The 22,588-nt window shown below is 43.3% G+C and overlaps 2 protein-coding genes and 1 non-coding gene across 4 annotated transcripts in view; 2 read left to right on the top strand and 1 right to left on the bottom strand.

The window, feature by feature from the left end:
* Positions 1–2,127, top strand: part of NPC1 (NPC intracellular cholesterol transporter 1) — a 43,183-nt gene extending 41,056 nt beyond the window's left edge. Inside the window, exons 24-25 of the mRNA XM_004465120.5 lie at positions 541–703; positions 1,313–2,127. Of these exons, the coding sequence (XP_004465177.1) occupies positions 541–703; positions 1,313–1,395 (246 nt within the window). The 3' untranslated portion in view covers positions 1,396–2,127. The remainder of the gene's footprint in view (positions 1–540; positions 704–1,312) is intronic.
* RMC1 (regulator of MON1-CCZ1) lies at positions 1,807–22,532 on the bottom strand. Of its 2 annotated transcripts, none has more exons than XM_004465116.5 (20): positions 22,287–22,532; positions 21,550–21,626; positions 19,026–19,110; positions 18,149–18,205; positions 16,965–17,051; positions 15,399–15,539; positions 14,992–15,095; positions 13,524–13,613; positions 13,328–13,433; positions 12,420–12,531; positions 9,549–9,593; positions 9,285–9,338; positions 7,559–7,687; positions 6,715–6,821; positions 4,115–4,234; positions 3,745–3,822; positions 3,300–3,404; positions 3,136–3,204; positions 2,828–3,053; positions 1,807–1,988 (listed from the first exon to the last, which is right to left on the bottom strand). In XM_004465116.5, exons 1-20 carry the CDS (start codon positions 22,386–22,388, stop codon positions 1,909–1,911), a joined length of 1,974 nt encoding a protein of 657 aa, XP_004465173.1. In that variant the 5' UTR covers positions 22,389–22,532; the 3' UTR covers positions 1,807–1,908. The 2 variants fall into 2 exon arrangements, with proteins under 2 accessions (XP_004465173.1, XP_058133534.1); XM_058277551.2 differs by having other exon boundaries at positions 3,745–3,819; positions 22,287–22,477.
* On the top strand, positions 6,317–6,423 carry LOC111765744 (U6 spliceosomal RNA). The gene has a single exon (XR_002797996.1). It is a non-coding gene; the product is annotated as a U6 spliceosomal RNA (small nuclear RNA).
* Positions 22,533–22,588: the final 56 nt, after the last annotated feature.

The raw sequence follows: 22,588 nt of genomic DNA, 5'->3' as shown, positions 1-22,588 counted from the left end.
CTTTTTAGGGGAGGGGCAGTATGCCTGAAGCACGGAAATAACAGAGTAGTTAGAGTTGAGAGAGCTGGGTGTCTATTCCATTTAAATACATGCCAGCATTGTATGTTGAAAAGCAAAGGAATTACCATCTTCCAGAATGCAGTGTGCAACTTGTAGATGCTATCTGGAGTATCTTCTTGGTTCACACAAGTCTTAAGTTTTGCCTTATCACTATAGAAAATATTACCCATACTAAATTGTTTAGTTGTTTTATAACAATTTAACAATTATATTTAGTTTTCCTTTGAGAATATAAAGAATGTATTTTCTCAAATTAGAGACAATATGATTTATACAGAATATATAGCTTTTACCTTTAAAATGCCTCTCTCAAATTATTTCAGAATTATAAGCAGCAACTCAGTTTCAGTTTTCTAACTGCAAGCTGGGGTTCAGTCCATTACTTTGGATCTCGAGTATTAAGAAATGCTTGTTGAGGAAGTGTTCAGTTACAATAAGTTGGTAAAAATGGTTTCTAACACCTTTTTTTTCTTTTTTCAGGTATTCAGTGGAATAACACTAACAAAATTTGGAGGGATTGTGGTGTTGGCCTTTGCCAAATCTCAAATTTTCCAGATATTTTACTTTAGGATGTATCTAGCTATGGTCTTACTAGGAGCTACTCATGGATTGGTATTCCTTCCTGTCTTTCTGAGTTATGTGGGTAAGTGTCCTTATTTCCAAAGGGGTGGAATTAGAGGAAGAATTTTATGAAAGGAAATCTATAGATTCTTAAAGTATTCTTCTAAAGTATTTGAGAAATAGTATTGATGAAAATCTTTCCTTTCTAAGAGAAAAAACTATTCAGGGACTTCCTGATTCTCCAAACGACTTCATTTAGTCCACTGTGATGTTGAGGCCTACCTTGTCTTAAGTCCGACCTCGACCGAGTTCAGGTCGGCAGGCCCAGGGTGGCCGCCCGGGCTGGGAAAGGAGGTGGGCGACCAGGAGCAAGTCCACGGGCCAGAACGCTCGTGATGGCCTGGAGCAGCTTTTTACTTCCCTTGGCAAAGAGCTGCCATTTGGAGACTAGGATTTTTGTGATCCTTTCACTTCTCTGTGGAAATGACCCATAGTCATCAGGAGGATACTAAGTTGCTTGACTCATAGCTCTGTAACTAAGCTGAAGCACTGTAATGGAAGGTTGAGGAAACTGAGGGTGGTTTTTACAAAATCTCGGGGGAATAAAAAGCAGTAATTCTATTACAAACCAGTTCAGACTGCTTTCTTCTCTCCTGAATGATACAAAAAGTATTCTTTTTATCCCTCATAGGACCATCAGTAAATAAAGCCAGAAGTCGTACCACTCAAGAGCGCTATAAAGGAACAGAGCGAGAACGACTCCTAAACTTCTAACCCTCTCACAAGCTTTAGTGACTTTGACCTTAGTCTGAGGACAGGAGCTGCGTGTCAAGGCTATGTTGAATACGGCTGGTACTAAACACCGGGTTGTTAAAAGCATCCGCTTAGGACACAGCACTTTTAAACTCAGGAATGCCATTTGACTTGTGAGGCAGTATTAGTAAAACCGAAGGCAACCCCAGGACACTAAAGCCACTTCCAAATTTCCAGGAAAGAAACCTCATTCTTCGGCACGCTGAAGGTGATATTCGCAAGGTTGGGGAGGTGACCTGCTCACTGACACTTTTTAAAGGCCAATCGATGCAATTTTGCTCCTTTTTTTTTTAGGAGTAAGCCACAACCCACACAAATTCTAGATCATATTTTTAGTAACATTTGAGGATGTTATAGATATACTTTACAGCATTTTGTAGTTTAAAGAGCTTTATTAATGCAATAAATTAACTTTATACACATTTTTGTAAAAAACAAAACAAAACAAAAAAAAACACAAACCAGCAAGTAATTTCAGAATGTTGTAGGTCTCATTAGAGCTTGGTCTCCAAAAACCTGTTTGAAAAAAGCAACATGTTCTTCACAGTGTTCCCCTATAAAGGAAAATGCAGATTTAATCACCAGTTAGATATGTCATCAAAAAAAGAGGAAAATGAGAAGGAACACTGTAGCCCATGGGTGTGTATACTGGGGTTTAACTTATTTTCCTTTAATAAAACACTTTTTCTTAAAGTTTTAGGTGCCTTTCTATTTATTTACATACTTCATGATACTACAGTACTATCTGCAGCAACTTCACAACCCCAAGAGCAAACTGCCATGTGCTTGGAGAGACCAAGAGAGAACCCTGTCACCGGGGTCCCTCAGTGCCATCCTGCTCTGCATAGGGAGCTAGAGTTGGCAGAGAACGATCACAGTAATGAATACAGTCATATGTTCCTCCCGTCTTAAGGAAGAAGATGCTTAAGATATCGTAGCTGTTTAAAGAGTGATGAGCCAGTGTTTCCTGCCTAAAATTGAAGCATTATTCTAATAAGCCCCAGGTCAGTTAAAGCCCTCAGCCACCATTTTCCTTTCTTATTCCTGATTCTTCAGAAAGAGATATTCCAAGATCAGCTGTCAGGCCTGAACTGGGCCCAGACTGCCTGAATGAGGGACTGAATGTCTTTCTATTGAAAACACATGTCCACTTTGTGTGCATTCTGAGCATAATTCAGATTCTTGCAGCATCCTAGAATTCACTTGACCACAAATAATGGGCTGGAAGTTAGGCAAGCCATTATGAATTTTCATTATTAAAAAGCTAACCCAGAACAGCTCCTCACCAAAAGGCAGCACCCCAAGCCTCTCCCCGGCCAGCTATCAATGCTGTTTTGCTACTGTTTTTGAGTCTATGATTGCCCGGTTCTTTTCATTACTATAATCCTCTCACCTGGTGTGAAATGAGGGTTCCCTCGCAAACGCTGGTTTCGTTGTTCAAAAAATCGGAAGATAGTATAGAAAAGCATGTTGTCTTCAGTCTGCTTTGCGGCATCTAAAAATTTCCGTGCAGAAATGTTGTCATGGCCACCAATGCTCCGGATAAACCTTAAGGCAGCTAATACTTGGTGTTTGGAAAGAAGAACTTCTACTATTTCATCATTTGCTGTTGAAAGTCTCTAGAAGTAAGAGAGAATTCCAGGTAAATTCAAGCAACAGAAATAGGCATTTATGTAGCCTGAAACTTTTTATCAGAGTTACCTTCAACATGTCCAGAGATAACTGATGAGCAGGAGGATAAATACTTTCTAGGGATAACAGCAGACAGGCCTGAAAGAAATTTTCAGACTAGCTTCAGCATGTTGGAAGGTAGCATTTTACCTATTTAACACTAAAAAGGTAAAAGTCTGGTAAGTGAAACATACCAAAGGTTTCGAGTCACTGAGGACATGGTATTGCAGGAACTGATGTAGCATATAAAACAAGTTGTGCTGGACAAGTGTTTTGATAACAAGTTCATGTAAGTAATGCTGAGGACGAAAGAAGAAAGAAGTAAATAATACTGCCAACTTGCTTAACTACAAAGACGAGAGATGTGGTTTGTTGACAAATGCAGCTATTCTCACTGACAAGGGTAAAAGTTTTCAGTTATGAAGTGTTTTCAATGTGCAGGAGAAAGAATCCCACTAAAATCATTGTGGTGATATTCATAAAATCCCTCAGTTTTGAGTCAGATATGTAAACCCTCTTTGCATATAAAAGATAGTCATCTTCTAAGTTATTCTGGCAGTGCTTTTACTTAAAAAAGAAAAAAAAAAAAGGTAAGCCTGCTCTTCTAACTTGGGATGACACATGCTGAGTTAAAGGTACCTGTACTGCAATCTGAAACTGGTTAAGAGAGCGAATATATTCCATCAGTACAGCTATCACAAATTTATGAGGCATCTGCTAGAGAGAAAAAAGAAAAAGTGGTCTTAGAAACATCTAAGAGTTGCAAAGGAAGCTACACATTTACATGAAGCTCATTTATCTGCCTCCCTTTTGTCCAAATTAAACTGGTCCAGTGTCCTATTAATAAAGCTGCTTTCACACAGAACCATTCCCTTTTCCCCAATGAGTTTAGGATTGTTTTAGGCCTGCAGCCAAGTTATTCGCAGTAGGTCCTCCGACAAGACAATCCCAGTTTTCAGAGACCTTTAAGACTTCTGAATACAGGAAAGACTGCACAGCCATTACCTACCTTCTTCTCCGTGAACACAGAGAGGACGTGGGTGTACATGTCGGACTGATCCACGACGGCCTGTGTCCGCACAGGCCTCCGCAGAAGTGGACTGCTTCGACTCTGCCCTGCCTCCACTGCCTGAAATAAGAAAGCACGCGCTGTCATGGGAACATCCCCTTAGGTACGCGGTACCGTTGACAGTTAATCCAAAAAGACTGAGTTTCTAGAGGCTGTGGACCTAAGATGAGACAGAGGATGATACTTATTTCACCATGTGGATAAAACTATTTTTTCCTGTGTCACCTGGGGAAAAGTTTTAGGGCTGATATCTTGAAAACAAATGTTCATGGTGGATAGAACTAAAAAAGCAGAAGTCACAGTTTTCTCTTAAGATGCATCATGCTTTTTTAACCTTTTAAAATGGCTCCTTTTTTTTCATAATCAGTGACTCCCTAGCACTTGGTACCCAGTAAAAAAGAAACAGGCTACTTCATCCTATTTTTATGAAGCCCTGGTTCCGCAAATGAATACCTCTTGAACTAAGTCCATATCTGGATTTTTAAATAGTAACCAAGAGCTCCCCAGATCCTCCTGAACATCTTGACAATGTTCCCTAACTTTTTAAGCAGTTTAGATCTCAAACTTTAATGTACATTCAAAGCACCTAGCAATCTTGTCAAAATGCAGATTGTACAGGAGCTGTGGACCACCCTCCTGGGTGACAAGGATTTAGGACACCTAAATGCCACAGTGATAAGAAAACAGAAAATACCCTCTGGGGTCAGACCCACTCGTTTCCACAGCCCAATATACTAACAGCAGTACCAAGAGGTGGGGCTAGAACAACTCGCCAGCCCTTGTTCTGACAGGACAAGGAAAGAGACATGCTCCAAGGTAACAGCCTTCTTAGTAGCCTATGTCACACCTCTTATCCTGGAATTTAGCTCAAGGAGAGTGGGATTCTGGTTTTATTGTTTCAAACTACTTCCATTTTTAGCCTTAGGCCTCATCAGATCCTTGAAATGAAGTAGTTCAGTCCACTTGTCTTAAACATTTCTTCTTTGTGGCTTTAAAAGATATAGTGTACTAATAGTTTAGAGGATCCTGGTAATAAGTCATGTTAATTTTTTCTAGCCCTTCAAATGTAAACATTTGATGCCATATTATATGAGAAGTACTGTGTTAATATTTATTCATCACTATCTTAATAGGATACCGAATATCAGGACACATTTTTATAGTTATTACATCCTATAAAAGGAAAGGAAGGGAAGTGGATGTGGCTCAACTGACAGAGCATCTGTCTACCATATGGAAGGTCCAGGGTTCAAAACCCAGGGCCTCCCAGCCCGTGTGGTAAGCTGGCCCACGCACAGCGCTGTTGCATGCAAGGAGTGCCGTGCCATGTAGGGGTGTCCCCTGTGTACGGGAGCCCTAAGCGCAAGGAGTGTGTCCCACATTGAGCCGCCCCGTGCAATAAAAAAACTACAGCCTGTCCAGAAGTAGCGCCACACACATGGAGAGATGACACACACAAAAAAAGAGGCACAGATTCCCAGTGCCACCGAGAATGCAAGCAGACACAGAAGAACACAGAGCGAATAGACACAAGAGGGCAGACAATGGGGAGGCAGGGGAAAGAAAGAAATCTTTAAAAAAAAAAAAAGGAAAGGAAGATGATGGATAAAACAACTTTCTGATTTAGTAAGTCTAGACTCTGGCTTGGCAAAGAGATGTATAAAATAATGCAAACTAACCCAATTCACTTATCTATTCATTTATCTACATGTAAATTCAGAAGCAGACATTTAAAATGGTGAAAGCTATTAAGTGAGATGCAGCCTCAAACTAAGGGATGTCAGGGCTCTAAAGTCACCACTCCCACTGGCCTCTGGAAGGCAGCACATCTCAGAGATGATATTCTGTTGTCATCTGGCATTTCATTACTAAGAGGAAGGGGATACAGCTCAAGCATTTGGGCTCCTACTTACTACATGGGAGGTCCTGGGTCCCGTTCCCCATGCCCCCTAGAAAAGATGAGCTAGACAGCAAGCTGACCTAGCGAGCTGATACAAGATGGCACAACGAGAAGACATGAAGAGGAAGCACAGTGAGAGAAAAAACAAAGCAGGAAGCGGAGGTGGCTCAAGCCACTGAGGGCCTCTCTCCTACATGGGTGGTCCCAGGTTTGGTTCCCTGTGTCTCCTAAAGTGAAGATTAGTGCTCGCTTCGGCAGCACATATACTAAAATTGGAACGATACAGAGAAGATTAGCATGGCCCCTGCGCAAGGATGACACGCAAATTCGTGAAGCGTTCCATATTTTTGAAGAGTTCACCTAAAAATAAACTATATAAAAGAGAAAAAAAAAGGAAAATCAATTAATGTAATACACCACATTAATGGAACGAAGGAAATAAAAGCAAATACCTGATCATCTCAAAAAAAATAAATAAATAAATAAATAAAGTGAAGATTAGGAGACACAGCACACAACAGATGGACACAGAGCAGACAGCGAGAGCAGACCACAGGGGAGGGAGCGGAGAATAAAATCTTAAAAAAAAAAGAAAATATATGGGGTAGGAGAGCCCCTCACGACAGTACACATAACTTACCACTGTATAACTCTGCTCAGCATCGAGGTACTTTTTATACTCATGATTGAGCTTGTCAAAGACAGTGGCTATCACAGGCAGCGTTGCCCTGTCTGACTCATTCAACACTGGAAAGGAGACAACATTCACACAGATCAAAACCCCCTTCAGAGGAGCAGATCTGGTTCAAGCAGTTGAGTGCCTGCTTCCCACATGGGAGGTCCTGGGTTCAGTCCCAGTGCCTCCTAAAAAACAACAAACAACAAGCAAACAAACAAAAAACCCAACTCAGGGGAGCTGACCTGGCTCAGTGGTTGAGCGCTGGCTTCCCATATACGAGGTCCCAGGTTCAATCCCCAGCCCCAGTACCTCGAAAATACAACAACAAAAACCCACTTCATATAAACTCAGAATTTAAACATGTTGCTATGCTGAGTTACAGTACAAACACACCTTTGAAGGGCACTTAAAGAAATCTTGTTTTAGTAACTGAAACTTAGAAACAATTCACAGCCCCTTTCTGGTTACTACAAAAAATGCTCTGGCAGGTATCAGGGAAAAGATTCCTAAAGAACATCCGTTCAAATTTATGCAGTGACTTTGATATTGAAAAGTGTTCATTTTACAGCAAAGGAAGGGTCCCTCCTCTGAGTGCTCGTGTTTGCCTTCATTTAGAACCAAAGTCTCTACAAGTCACTTTTATAGTTAGCAGCTTTTTCAAGTTACACAATGTATCATTTAAGAGAAGAATGAGGTTCTAGCTTATAGACAGGGCATAAAATCACGGTCCTCCCAACAAACAAGGTGATGGCCACACAGGACTAATACTGGAATGAGACCGTCGGGAAGGGCCTCGTCTACTTACTCTGTGAACAGACAGACAGGATGACCATCTTGCATTCCTTTCTCTGGAGGAGAAAATCCATCAACCTTCCCTTATCTGGCAAGAGATTTACTATGGGCTGAAGTTTCACTTGGAGGTTCCAGAGGTAGCCTAGATTTAAGAGGGAGCAGATTGAAGAGTGTGATGCAAGCCACAGCTAACGCCTAGGGACCAGTTCCTCTACACAAGTGTTAGGAAAAAACTCGAAAGTAGAGTTAATGGCTTTTTAACTCCACCAATGCACAGTCTAGGATCTTTAAGATCATACCTGAAAGCAGGACAGCCAAACTCTTCCTGAATGTTTAAGATGACTTACAGCAAAAATGACCCTCAGTCTGAGATACATCAATGGTGCATCTCCTAAGAACAGGGAGGGACAAATCCTACAGGCAGAGTGGTACCTGTCCCACACCTATCCCCCTATTTAACCTTGCAGGTAGAAACTCACGTTCACACAGCATTAACTTCAGTCTACTGCTTTGGTTTCTCCTGCACTGGCTCATTTGATGGAATTTCCTGATACATCCCTTCATCGATGCACAAAGTTACTGAACACCCACACTGCCAGGTAAACTGGCACAGGCCAGAGCAGTTGAGTTCTACATAAAAAATCATTTAGGCATCATTTTCTCACTTCTCCCAAAGCTAGCACTTGGCCAGTGCTATCTGACTGTATGGGAGAGAAGTGGCTTCGTTCCGTACATGGATGCCCAGGGCATTAGGGCTGATTTCTCTCCTTGAGAGGGCCAGGCCTGGCCTAATGGATAAGACAGGAAAACAAACGGGGTAACTAAAGGTTAACACAGAACGTACTCTCAGAGAAAGATGCAAGGTGCTGGGCCATACCCAGGGAGGGACAAAGCCTGGGGGAGACGCTGCCAGCACGGTGAGAAACGAGAGCTTGTCCTGAGCACATACAAAACACAAGAGGGCACAGGTACGTTTGCAGATGGCAGTGGGAGAGGAGATCAGGAATGGCTCTGCACGCCCTGCTACAAGAGGCCTCAAAGCAGGGGAATGGTCATTCTTAGTTGTTTTAATTATAAAAATAATACATGCTTACAATAAAATATATACATTATAGAGAACAAATGGTAAACCCCAAGGCTTGAGGGAAAGGTCATTTCTCTGAGATTCCCCTTTGGGGTAGTTTAAAATGGCTCATGATTTCCAAAAATAGATACTGGATTACGTTTGTCAACTGGTCTGTACCTGGGGGTGATTAAATTATGACTAGGGCTTTGATTGGGCCACAGTCAGTAGGGTGTTGAATCCCCGCCCTTTGGTGGGTGGGGACTCAGAGATAAAAGACATGGCAAAGGACAGAGTTGGAGTTTTGATGAAGTTTTTGATGCTGGAGTCTTGAGCTGGAGTCACGGGCAGTAAGCATATAGAGGAGTTTGGTTGTGAGGAAAGAGAAGCAAGCCAGGAAGAGAGGAACCCAGGAAGCCTGAACCCTGGCAGACATTGGCAGCCATCTTGCCCCAACACGTGGAAATAGACTTTGGTGAGGGAAAGTAACTTATGCTTTATGGCGTGTTAACTGTAAGCTTTTACCCCAAGTACCCTTTATAAAAGCCAACATATTTCTGGTATTTTGCATCAGCACCCCTTTGGCTGACTAAAACACCCTTGAAAACTTCAGCTACTATGGTCACCCAGAGCCCACAAAGCCCTCTTGTCAGGGCATGAGGTTCCCAGGACATACCTTGGCTCGCACTGATGATGATGTCGGGTTGAAAGACAATCCAGGATGAAGAATCTACACGTTATAGGAAAACTCTAAACCATGAAGACATGAAAACAGGCAAGCCCAGTTCCCATTCACACTGGCCCCCAGATGGTGAGGGGGGGCTCCCCAAACATCACTCCCAGCTGGCGAGGCTGAAGCGTCAGGGAAACGCCCTTTTTAGAGATACCAGTGTGAAGGCAGGCTTTTCGTGGACACTGCCAATGCCTTTTCAAAGGATACAGAGTTTACAGGGGACCGGGGACTGGCTGGTCACAGAAGCAGGACCTGCACACAGAGAGAACACAAACATGCGAGGAGTGGCAGTGCAGCCCAAAATACTGCAAATCCTCTTATGGGCGACGTAAAAGGAATACTCTTACACCTTCTCTAGGTGTTTACTCCACCGTAGTTATTAAGTAAGGATGTGCACCATCATGTTCCGTCAGCACGAGGAGGAGAGAGAAGGGGTAAAGGATCAATCCATGGCGATGTCTTCCTCAAAAGGGGAAAGCACGCCAAAGCCTCGCCTCAGTCACATGGTTTCTTAACAAAGGACTCCTCCTCTTTTACACATGCACACTAAGGAACTGAGACAATCACCTCGATGGTCCAAAGCCGGATAAATCAATGAGACTATTTCAAATAAGTGTTTGTGGTTTAATTATCTACACAGTCAGCCCAATTCTCCCCTGCACAGAGGATCTGCAGGCAGAGCGCATCTGGGAAGCTGCACCAAAGCACTGCGTGGTCAGGGGTCCCCGACTCCTGCCAGTTACACAGCTCACGTGCCGTGGCAGCCCATGGTGACTTGAAACCCTCAGCGTACAGACGAGACGTGACCTCCAGGCCTGTTTCACCTACCCAGGTACAATCAGAAGACGGGCTTTCATCAGCTGGCTGGACAAGGTGCCCATTTTGAGCAGACCTCTCAAAAGCAGGGCCAGGGAAGAGCAGCTGAAGAAAAGACCACTTGGATATTGAAAGTACGAGTCAAGGTCTGGCCCTGTGGTCTCAACTCTGGCTGCCCATCAGGTGGATGTAAGGGGTCTCAGGTGAAAGCCAGGCATCTTTAGTTTTAAAATCTCCCCAAAGGTGGTTCTAATGTGTAGCCAGATTGAGAAAGCACTGGTCTAACTGGCCAAATACAAGGGGGAAAGAGGGCAGCTGAGCAAAGAGCTGGTTTTGTCTTTCAAAATAGCCCAAAAAGCACTTCCAGAAGGCATGTCCTGTGTAAGACTCACATGGGAAGTAGGGCAAAATACAAAGATGCTACAAGGCTTGCAAGAGGCTTACAATCTAGGAGAAATAAAACGGCATTAGCCTTTAAAAAAAAAATGGTTTTAGAGAATGCTCATTCTCTACGAGTCCAGTGATTCAAGGGACTCATGAATCTTCCTCTTTCTCTTTGCCCAGGTCTATTATTCTGACGAAGCCTGGCACTTGTTTTATTATAACCAGCCAATTACAACCTGATTATCTTATCTTTTAACTGGCCCCGTACAAATGGACCAGAGCTGAAGGTGGTAACTGCTAAACAGTTTTTTCCCCAGTTCACCAGCAGTTACCATCATGGCATGTTAGCAGCAGATAATTATTTGACACAATCTACTCTTTGATGTTCCCATTATTATCTAGGAAAAAGAAAGAAGCTGAAAAGAACACAGACAGCTGAAAGACCTAATCAAAACCTGGTGATACCATCCTCAAATCCTCACAATTGAGGAATGACTAAACATAAGAGGGGAATGCCAACTATGGACTTAAGTAGACGATTACTCTAGCAATGGAAGAACTTGTATCACTGATATAAAGGCAGTGGCCACCAGAGGCTCTGAGGGGAGGGAGATGGAAGACTAGGTGTAACATGGAGCATTTTGGGGACATTGGAATTGTCCTGCAATGAGGATAAAGGTCATTAAACGTTTTGTCAAAACCTGTAAAATTGTGCAGTGCAAAGTGTAAACTATAATGTAAACTATATTCCATGGTTAGTAGGAATACTTCAATATGTATTCAACAATTGTAACAAACGTACCACACTAATGAAAGATGTTGTTAATGAGGGAACGTGAGAGAGGGGGAGGGATATATGGTAATACCTTACATGTTTGATGTAACAATTATATAATAAAAAGCTTCTTAAAAACAAAAAACCAAAAAAACAGCTACCACCTGATGAGAGCCAGCTCCTTCCTCCCCAGCTCTGCCAGAAGGCAACTCCACTTCTAATGGACTCCTCCCTTCTGTCAGTCCCGGGCACAAAGTCTAGCAAGACTCCAGCAGGGGGGCAGTTGGCAAGACCCAGTGGGCAGGCAGCCAGGCCAAGCTCTGGCTGAGCCCGCAGCCTGCACCTGACTGGGCCTTTTCCAGGAAATCCTGACAGCAGGTGAGGCAGACCCATGAGTACAACCTGACAGGGATTCCTTCACTAACAAAACTTGCTAACAAGTTCCAACTGTAACATTCTGCCTAGAGTTTCATGCAGAATCTCCACCAGCTAACTTGGTGCTTCAATTTCCTTTAAGAGGAGGGAGCCTGTTTAAGCTTGAGTTCTATCTTGAGATAGGGAAACCAAACGGTTCCTTTCCCCTTTCCTGAAACCCTCTTCTTGAGCATCCTATCCCCTGTCAGGTAGGAGGACTGACCTGGAATAACCTTAGAGCTGCGGCCTTAAGCACTTAAGAGTAACCATCAGAGCCAGAAAAGAACTCAAAGCTTATTACAGCTGTGACAGAGATTGTGAGAAAGATAAGGGAAAGTGATTCCAGGTTAGAACAACAACCATCACCAGCCAAATTAAATTCAGAGTTACAGAGCTCAGGCAAAGTAAAAATCTGAAGGGGTTATTTGACATAAAAAAAATCTTTCCATTTCAATGAGTAATCACAACTCTCCATTTTAATGCTCAGGGAAGAAAAATCATTCTATTTTCTTTAAAGGAGGATTCACTTATTTTATAAAATGCTTTCCCAACAACACAGTTAAGTAAAGCTTACAGAATCAGTAGGAGTTGAATTCCATTTGAACATTAATTCCCAAAGATCATGGCAAGATTCCCAAAAATCTACAGGGTAAAAGAGCAGTGCAACCTTCTCTACTGAACTGACTCACCTGCCATGGGGAGCTGATAAGGCTGAATCGATCGAGCAGGAAGCACTGGGTGATGGAAGGTGACTGTGCCATCAAACTCTCCCTTTAACTTGATGTCAAATATTACGGAGGTCTAAGGCAGAGAAGAAAAGACTGTGATGCCAAAACAAGTCATGGTTTCCACTGTCCCTTTCATTCCATCCTGTCTTGCTATTTCAGATGCATTTTTTTTCCAGATGCATTTAAAGACTCTGTATTTGCAGTCCATCTCACAGACCTATAAGCTAATTCTTATTTGAGGAATCTCCTAACATCACAACTCAGTTTTACATTTACAAGTATTTCTTGCATTTATGACACGCTTCCTTTGAACAGCACAGAGTAATTTCAGCAGATCTTTTTTACTTTAACTTGCAACACCTTCACCAGTCCGACACGTGGGTATCGCCACCCTTGGGGGAGGAACTGGAGGCAAGTGGCCTGTCCACAGCATGCACCCAGTTAGCCTAGAAAAAGCAGGCCCCATTCCTGCTTCTCATGGGTCACGCCACCTTGAAACATCGCCTACACTCACAATCAAAGCACAGAGCTCATGTGATTGTGTAACAGCAATTCTGCAGCCAAGTCCCACTTTAGTTGATTCAACCAGATAAATCATTCCAGAGGGCAAGTCTCCTCATGTGCTATTTTCTGAAATAGTTTTTATTTATCCCCAATCAACTGATGGGGAACCACTGCTTTTTCTAAAGCATTTAGATATCAAACCCAAGTTTCCATCTGAGAGACTAAAACTTTCAGCAAGTAAAGTACTTTCCAGCCTTGGTTCAGAATGTTTTGCCAGTCTTCACCCACTCTTTGAAGCACTCCTAACTTGTACAAAACCAGACCAGATCCTGCATATGGACCAGGTCCCGACACACAGCTGGTACCTCTGTATCCTGGTGATGAACGACCACCAAGTTGTCCACCACATTGAGGGCAAACTTTCCCGTTCTATTTAACTTCAGTATGTGCATCTTTTTACAGGCACCTTCTCTGTAAGGCAAGGAAAAGGTCAAATAAATGGCTCGCCAGGCTTTATTTCATATTCTAAAATGAGAGCAAGAGGGGAAAGCATTAACATACCGTGGTAGGTGATAGAGGACCACCTCCGCTCCTGCACTACTGGAGGTCCGTGAATGATGCCTCAGGAAGAGAACATAAAGTTGTCCGTATCTAATCAGAGAATAGAGACAGCAGTCATAGCTGCCATTAAAAATCTCCATTCTAAAGATGAATTACAGAGCCATAGTTAAGTAAATTATGACAGTCACTTAATTTAATATTCTGCAGACCATAAAACTGTTTCCAAACAAAGTGCAGTCAGTCAGGAAAAGCCCATTAAGTTAACTGAAGAAGAAGTTGAAAACATTACTGCTTGAACAGAATTTTTTATAAGGAAAACAGAAATTTGATACACTCCAAAAAAACTGGAAATATAAGTTGTTGCTAATGGTTACCCTTGAATGACTAAGTCCATTTTCTTTTCCTCTTTCAGTATTTTCCAAGTTTCTTAGGAAAATAAAATTAATATTAATTTGTGAGCCCCAAATGTGCTGGGAGGAGTTCACACGTTTGTACTCCAGTGGTTTTCAAATGCTGTACCAAGAGAACACGAGAGCTGGGCCTGCCTGAGAAGTGAGGAGCCCACAGGAAGAGAGGCCCAATCCCCACCTCCATTTCAGTCCAGACTGCTCTTGCCACATTTGTTTTCTAAAGCATTCTACCACTAAAAAATTTTTAAAGTAAAATGGAAACCACTGTTTTAGGTCATATAAGAATCAGAAGTAATTTAGAAGTGGTTTTTTTTTCTTCATCTATATGAATCGATTTATATTTACATTTTACATAAATGGAATCATACAATACGTAGTACTTTGTATCTGGTCTCCTTCACTTAGTACAATGTGGTTTTTTTTTTCTGTCTGATATTAACATGTGTAGTATTAACTCACATTTGTTCAGCTTCAAGGAAAAATGGTCTTACATATACAATTCTACCCATATTCATATTTTACATAACATATGAAGCAATATTTTGATAACTGTGGAATCTGGGTCATGGGGGTTTCTATGTACTCGTTTCTATTTTCACATGACATTTTCAAGATAAAGTAAATAAATTGAGATATTTGTTTCTTCAAGTAAAAATATGCTTCTTTACATAAATAATTAAGTTCCATATCTGTTAAAACAATTTTCTTATCTAGAGCAATGATATGATTTTTAGCTAAATAATAATGCTTGATAAGCTTCACCTCACAGAATGGAGAAAAAAGATTCTAAAACTGAGTGATACCTAAGAAATTAATTGTTCAATGTTCTTCTCATTTTATCCACCTAGAAAGGTGAAAGAACTTTCATAAGATCACAAAGCTATTAAAAAAAGGATGCCAAAAAGACAGGTTTTCTATATTCATAAATTCCAAGTACTAATGAGAAAAGGGGAGCTCTTATTATGTATTCTAAGGATACCTAGGGAAAGGGTACAACCACTTCTTTTACTTTTATCACTAAAAGCAATACAAGGAATTCTCTCAAAAGACAGACATACATTGTAGCCATTGCAATATCTCTTTCAGAAAGGCTCAGTTTGGTTGACTTAGGTGCAGCTGGTAATTCAATCTCAAACTTGAGCAACTTCGACATAGTGCCAGCCTGTTTAGGGAGGAAAAAAATTATGAAAACCCTTCTGGTATTTTTGCATTCCGTATGTAAAATTGCTGAGGACACATACCCGCTGTGTCTTTCAATCCCTCCCCAAGTCCTGCTCACAGTTCAGTCCTTTACCCAGAACACAGAATAAGTGCAGAGCCAGTGGAACTGTGCCCTCTAGTGGTGAGAAGTGGTAATGTCCTCATTAGATTAACTGGCCCTTGTAAGGTATTCGACACATTCATTTAAGATGTGAGAGGACGTAGGTAGGAAAAAGGCCTTTTCAAAAGGGAGGCTTCCTCTTACCCTGAAATAAAAAGGCTGCAGAACATTTCCAAGGACTGTGGTCGACAGGAGAATCACAGCACTCTCGGGGCAGTACATGTACCAATTCACATTGATGTTCTGGCTCTTGAGGAGCTTCAGATTTCGTTTCTCAGGTAATACCTGAAGCAAAGTTCAAGGAACAAAATCTTTACTTAAAAAAATGACAAAATATCAGAAGATTGGCACAGTAAATAAAATTTTTTAAACATATTGAGATGGTAAATAGACAAGTATTTTTATTACAGCGACCTCTTAACAAGCCACACTCAGCGCTGTCCCCACCTTAGCTCATTTACTCTCCACAGCCATCCTGAAGAGAGACAGCATTAGCCCTACTTGACAGGTGAGAAAATAAGGTTCAGCAAGGTTAGGGGAACGGCCAATTAGCAAAGCAACTGGAGCCCTGGAAGACTGTCTCACTCCTACATCCACATTCTCTGGCACCAGAGGTGAAGGAGCAGGAAGAACAAGATCTAATTCACTGCAAAAACTGTCCAATCCAACCAATGCCCCCAAGCACCGCATACAAAGCCAGCCACTTTGCCGCTGCCGCAGGGCTGTCGGTCTCCGTCGCAGCTCCAGCTGGCACTGGCTCACAGAGAGGCTCACTTTCTCTAACAGATGTGTCCGTGCAAACACACTTATTTTCTAACCAAGGCACATTATAAATATACTCTGAGAACTGAGATGCTCAAGGGCCGAACAGCGTCCCCAGGACAGGAACGCCCTGAGAACACTGTGCCGAGAAACTGCCCTGGGAGGCAGGTCGGGAGGCTGGATTGTTCATGGCACAGCTAATGACCGAAGGATAATAAAGGATGTGCTGGAGTCCTTCACTTTAAACTCGTTTCCTAAAGATTTGAAGACCTTCTAGATGATCTAAATATACCTTCCCCGTGCAGAGAGAAAAAACAGACTCATGAAAGCATAAATTTCTGGAAGGAATTTAGTGATATTTGGTCAGCTTTTTAGATGCTTACACGCACACTGGAATCTGCCTTCCAAAAACTGACTCACTCAAGGTACAAAGAAATTTTCATAGGCATGTTCATTGCAGAAGTGTTGGTAATCACAAAAAAAAATGAAAGCGAGCCAGATGTCCAGCAATAGGAGATTGGCTGAATGAATCATAGTAGATCCACATGACGGAATACTACTCTGTCATTAGACAGAACAAGATATATCCAAGACATACAGATATGCAAAAAGAATAGCTGCAAAAGTTTACAAATAATAGTCCCATTTTTGTAATATATAAACAAATGTCTGTATAGTGTAGAAAAAACTGAGAAACAGGCACCAAACTGTTGATCATAGCTCCTTCAAGGAATTACAGGGGACTCTCACTTTTCATAAAGCGTAGCTTGGTAATGTTTGAATATTTTAGAATAAACATACATTATTTTTGTAATTAGGGAAAAAAGATAAAAAACTTAAGAGACTACAACTCTAGAACCTCAAAATATCTATTAACTGCTGAACTCAAAAGCTTGCCAAACCACTCTCTGAACTTTCCCCAGCAAACGTAAATAACAAATACAATACCTGGTAAAACTCAATCCCTTGATCTGTTATGAAGACAATTTCAGTAGAACTTGTCCAGCAAAATCCTAATATGTTGGCATTCTTGGTCTGAAAAGAATCAGAAAGATTTTTGTTAATAAGAAAAATACATTTTTAGGACTTTCCCAAATGAAAAAAGTAAAGCCTATTATATATATAATTCTCTTCAAAAGCCAGAAATAGACTATTTGCATCAGTAGGCCTTTAGCAAGTTACCCAGCAGATGTGATTACCTGTTAACTAATCACCTTTTCTGTTAAATGCACTTTGCCAGGATTTTCACCTGTCACACCTGACTCAGTTCCTCCTTGTCTAAAGAATAGGGGGAAGAGCCTGAGCTTTTCAGGAAGGCACTGAACCAAGTTCACAGAGATCAACTTCCACTGTCAGGACTCAAACTGCAGCTTACATCCTTCTAGTCGTCTACCTCAGAGAAATAGCTGTATAAAGGAATAAAGGGCCAAGGTTCCCAGTGAGCCTTGACCCACCAACCAGACGCCCTTGAACGGAAGCACCAGGAGCCTGATGGAGGGGCTGCAGGTCTGCCCAGGTTCTGTTATGGACTCACCTCAGGCCTTTCCTTATCAAGGCGCCCACCCTAAACGCCATTTAGCAAAATGTAGAAAGCTGCAAAAAGACAGATCCCATCCACCAGCACCTGCTCTTGGTTTCCCAGGGGACAAAGATACAGAGACACACACGCATGCACGCACACTCTCTAAGGGTTTCCACAGCTTCCTCTAGCCTAGTTTATTAATTACACCAGCTAATTCATTTAACATGGATTAGAATCTACACTGGGGGAAAGAAAGAGTCAGGCTATGACAAGGACCAACAATTCAAGGGCAAAAACATTATCAGGAAGGGAAAAATCTCCAAAACCTCCCCAGGACGTGGCTATGAAAGGAAGCCCAGCCCAGAGGCCCAGACATACAGCCCCAACTAGGGTTGGCGCTTAACGCCCATCACACTCTTCATCCTCACAATTCCACTTGATAGACGATGCGCCAGGCTCAACAAACTCAGGCAACGGCCCAACGTCGTGGAGATATGAGGCAGCTGTTCCCTGCGTGGATATGCAGGCCACTTCCCAGTTTGGGCTCTCAGCCACCAAGCCTGGTGGCCCCGCACGCAGCCCAGGGGTGGAGGAAAGCACGGGGCCATACCTTGCACTCCTGTGTGTATTCCAGCTGAGAACTGTCGGGGATAAAGTTAGAAAACTCCTGAAAGCAAAGAGAAAACACAGAGAGGTTGGGATCAGGCAGCGTACTGTCAGCCTACCTTGGTATACTGCAAGATAAAAAGAAAAAGACAAAGAGATCAGGAAACCCAAAGACAAGACAAAAAGATCCACTTGTGTGATGTGCCTCCAGAATAGTAGCAGGTTTACAATTCAATTGTTTTTAAATTTATCCAAATATTTGGTTAAGAGTTCAGAAACTGATTTTGAAAAAAATCCATTCCTCAAATGGTTAATTTGAGAGAAACGTGTTGCTACATTTTATAGGAGGCTTCCCATAAGTTTTAACAATGAATGCTGATAAACAGTATCAGCATAGGATTCTGCCTGTCTTTACCAACAGCTTTTTACCTGTTCTGCAAATGGCAGTGGTGAGTATGTATAAGGGCTAAAATGTCAACAAGCTTCTCTAACTCTGAATATTCATTCCTATTAGATCTAGCATTCAGCGATGAGACAAGTTAATAAATGGAGTTATTTGAGTAAGGCTATTACAAAAAGGAGTCAAAAATACATGTTATAATCTTGGTTTCTAGCTCTCAAGTGATATAAAAGATGCATGAGGTAAAAAAAAAAAAAAAGAATTAAGTAAAAAAATGACAAACTGAGGCAGTCTTTACCTATCCATTCAAATATCTTTCTCATCTTCAAGAGTTCCACAGGCTCATATACAAATGCAGCATAACTATGGCTCTCACAACATTAAGATAATAAATGAACCATTTATTTTAACAGTAGAATTGTGCAATTCAATCTCTTCCAAATGTCCTTTCCTTTATGCTGTATTTAAAGATAAATCTTACCACAGTCTTTGAGGTCCTCTGAACAGCCAATATCTTATTTTCTAAAGAAAACTTAATGCATTTCACTTCTCCTTTGTCTTCCATTCTTTAAGAAGAAAGAACATGTTAAGAGTTAATAACCAAATTCTAGCTACCATAATTTTTTGAGATGACAAAAGACAAGACAAATATTCAAGAAGCAGCAAATCCTACTTTAAAATTAAAATTATGTTTCTGAGGCTATCAGTAGGACCTCTTTTCAAATAACAAAATCCAATTGGCAGGGAAAGGGATGTGGCTCAAGCAATTGGGCTCCTGTCTACCATATGCGAGGTCCAGGGTTCGATTCCTGGGGCCTCCTGGTGAAGGCAAGCTGACCCGAGGGGAGGGCTGTGCCATGCGGCAAGCTGGCACAAGTGGACAGCTGGTGCAACAAGATGACACAACAAAAAGAGACACAGAAGACCAGAGAGCTGAGATGGCAAAAGAGACTAAATGCCTCTCTCCCACTCCAGAAGGTCCCAGGATCAGTTCCCCATGCCACCTAAAGAGAAGACAAGCAGACACAGAAGAACACACAACGAATGGACACAGAGAGCAGACAGGGGTTAGGGGGATAGATATATAAATTTTTTTAAAAAATCCAATTGGCAGCAACTTGTTGGAGAAAGTTATGTTATTATGGATTACAACTGAAGAACTGATATCACAATGCATATGTCTGAGAATTCTTTTAATCATAATAAATAAATATCACTGCAACCTTCTCCACAAACTACTGCCACTTCTCTCCCAGGCTCTTCATAGCAAAGCTTTTGGAAAGAGTAGTCTACACTTGCCATCTCCCTTCCAACTCACTACCCAACCAGTGCCAATGGTGCCAAAGACAGCATCTCACAAACCCCTCTAAGAGACGTGGAAAAAGTGAATTCAGTGGATGGTTCAAAGGAGCATGGGAAAGCCTGTGGGGGTGTGGATGTGTTCATTATCTTGACTGTGGTGATGGTTTCAGGCATGTATACAAAAGTCAAAATTCATCAAACTGTGTATGTTAAATACGTAGTTTACTGTGTGTCAATTATCTCTCTCAATAAAGCTCTTTAAAAAAAGCAAAATGTGAACATATATATATACACACACACACACACACACACACATTAAGTCAGTATCTGCCCCCCTCAAAACCTACCCAGTCCCCAAATCCAGACCATGGACTTCCTAAGCACCCTGTCTGCCCATGTGATGTGGTCTACACTGCCTGAAGTCTGGTCTCTTCCAGCCCTGGCTCAAACCACTGCACTAGGCATCTGACTCTGATGCTCTCTCCAGCTAATCCATCCTCAATGCCACTAAGAACAGGATATCCCCAAACAACTGATAGGGCCCTCCCCCTCCCTAATGAGATTAAGTCCCAATCCCATCGCAGAACACATAAGGTTCAACCCAGGCCTGGCCAGGGGCCCCCACCAGCCCTCTTCCCCACGCTGACACCTGGTCTTTGAATACACAGACCTAGAGTCCCCCAAACACACTAGTACTTAGTATTCTTGGGATCCAGGCCTTCCCTCTTCTCCACCTGGACAAATGTTATCACCCTCCCCTGCAAGGCCTTCCTTCCCTTGGGTGGCGATGTGGCCTGGCCCACCCTAAGATAAAGGTCCTATCCCTATTCAGGCAGTCATGTGAACAGACCCCTGCTACAGCACTTATCACACCCAGCAAAACTGATCCAATCACTGGTCTCCCACACTAAATTTATGAGTTCCTGCAAAAGAGGGCCATGCTAATTCAAAACCTTCAGATGCCTGGGGCCTAGCCAGGCAATGAGTTCTTGGCAAACAAATGGCGATAAAAGAAAAGGACACTGATTCATTTTCTACTAAAAAAACAGTTTCCTGTTAACACAGGCCAATGGTAAAATTTTTTCCAAGTCACCAGAGAATTGCCGGCCTACAAGTACTTTCCCCTGTACACTGCTGTAATCACAGGAGTCAGGTGGCCACAGCTTATCATCCAAATGGAGACACAACTGAAAGTGAAAGGGGTACTATTCTTGATTGCACCAGTTCAACTCACTGTGAACAGGACGTCCAGTCTCCTTAACTGTAGTGGAAGCAGGCTTTCTCCTAATATATGCTATTACACAGAAAAGCTGAGACCCACCTACCAAAAGCTCAGCAAACATCTTGGCTAAACAAGGAAACCCAGGTCCTTCCCAGTCAACAAACCAGAAATGGGCACATCCATGCACTGACTAGCTAATTTCAAGTCCCAGGACCCAGTGCCCCACTTGAGAGTACTTGGCTTCCAAATCAACAGGAAACTTTTCCACAGATTTCACTCTGACAGGAAATGCTAAGAATCTCCCACCAAGTTTGCACAGCAGGTGTCTGCTTCCTCTCCCTACAGGCAGCGATTACACACACAAACCCGGCAGACTTTTTAGGAGAGACAAAGAGTAAAATTTCAGAACAACCTGAATGAGAAACAGAAAACCATTTTGTTTACAGGCGGAAACGATTCTGAAAATGCTGATACTGTTTACCTAAATGAAATGGGGTTCCTATCATCTGGTCCTTTAACTACAACCCCAGTAGCTCCACCAGATCGAACTGCAAAAACCTGCGAGAGAAAAGAAGGAACGTTTATCAGCTGAACTTTGAGGGGATCCAGACACACAAACCAGTCTACGAATAAGTATATATCGGCTACACCCCGCTCTTGATTCAACTCAACTAACAAGGTTTGCATCCCTCTGCAGCGGCTCGGTCGCCGCAGGAATTTTGACCAACAGGCGCGCAGAGACGAACCAGGCTGCGTCCCAGGTGCCGCCCACAGGGCAGGGCCCGGTCTGAGGGCCCCAGAGGTTCCAGTTTTAAGCCCGGTTCGGGCCCTGACCCCTGGGCACACCCGGCTACTCCGCCACACTTGACAAAATCCCGAGAATAACGAAAATCCCAAGGTCTCCATCCCTGGCCGCAAGTTTAACTGACGGGAAATAAAGACAACAAAAGACGCCTGGGAAAGACGCGGCGCGCTGACGGGTGACCACGCGGCCGAGGGTCGGCGGCGCCGGGTCTCCGTCCCCTCCGCGTTTCTACTTTGCACGACGAAGCCCCGGCCACCCGGCAGCAGCGAGCGCGCTCGCGCGCTGGGGCGGGACAGAGGCCCGGGCCTGGCCCCCGGCCCCGGCCGGCGCGGGGACGGCCGTCGGGGCGCGGGGGCCTGGGGCCCGGCCGCGCGGGAGGAGGCGCGCGGGTCGCCGCCCGGGCCCGCCCGGACCTGCTTGTTGGCCTCATCGAAGAAGACGCAGTTGACCGGGTTCGCCTTCTCGAACTGCACGGGCCGCTCGCACAGCTCCAGGTAGTAGTCGTCCTCGCCCATGGCCGGCGCCGCGGCCGCGGCGGGGGGCCCGGGGGCGGCCGCCAGTGCGGAGCGCGGCGAGCGGCGAGCGGCGCCGGGCGCGGGGCTTGGCGTCCGGCCCGCGCTACGTCGGCGGCGGCGGCCAAGCTCCCCGCGCGGAGGCCGCTTCCTGGTGCCACGCCCCCGCCCCCTCCCGCCACGTGACCCGCGGCGCCGCCGCG

The sequence above is a fragment of the Dasypus novemcinctus genome, chromosome 16 (assembly GCF_030445035.2).
Source record: "Dasypus novemcinctus isolate mDasNov1 chromosome 16, mDasNov1.1.hap2, whole genome shotgun sequence".
NCBI lineage: Eukaryota > Metazoa > Chordata > Mammalia > Cingulata > Dasypodidae > Dasypus > Dasypus novemcinctus.
The sequence above is the reverse complement of the archived record's forward strand: the minus strand, read 5'-3'. Positions and strand labels throughout refer to the sequence as shown.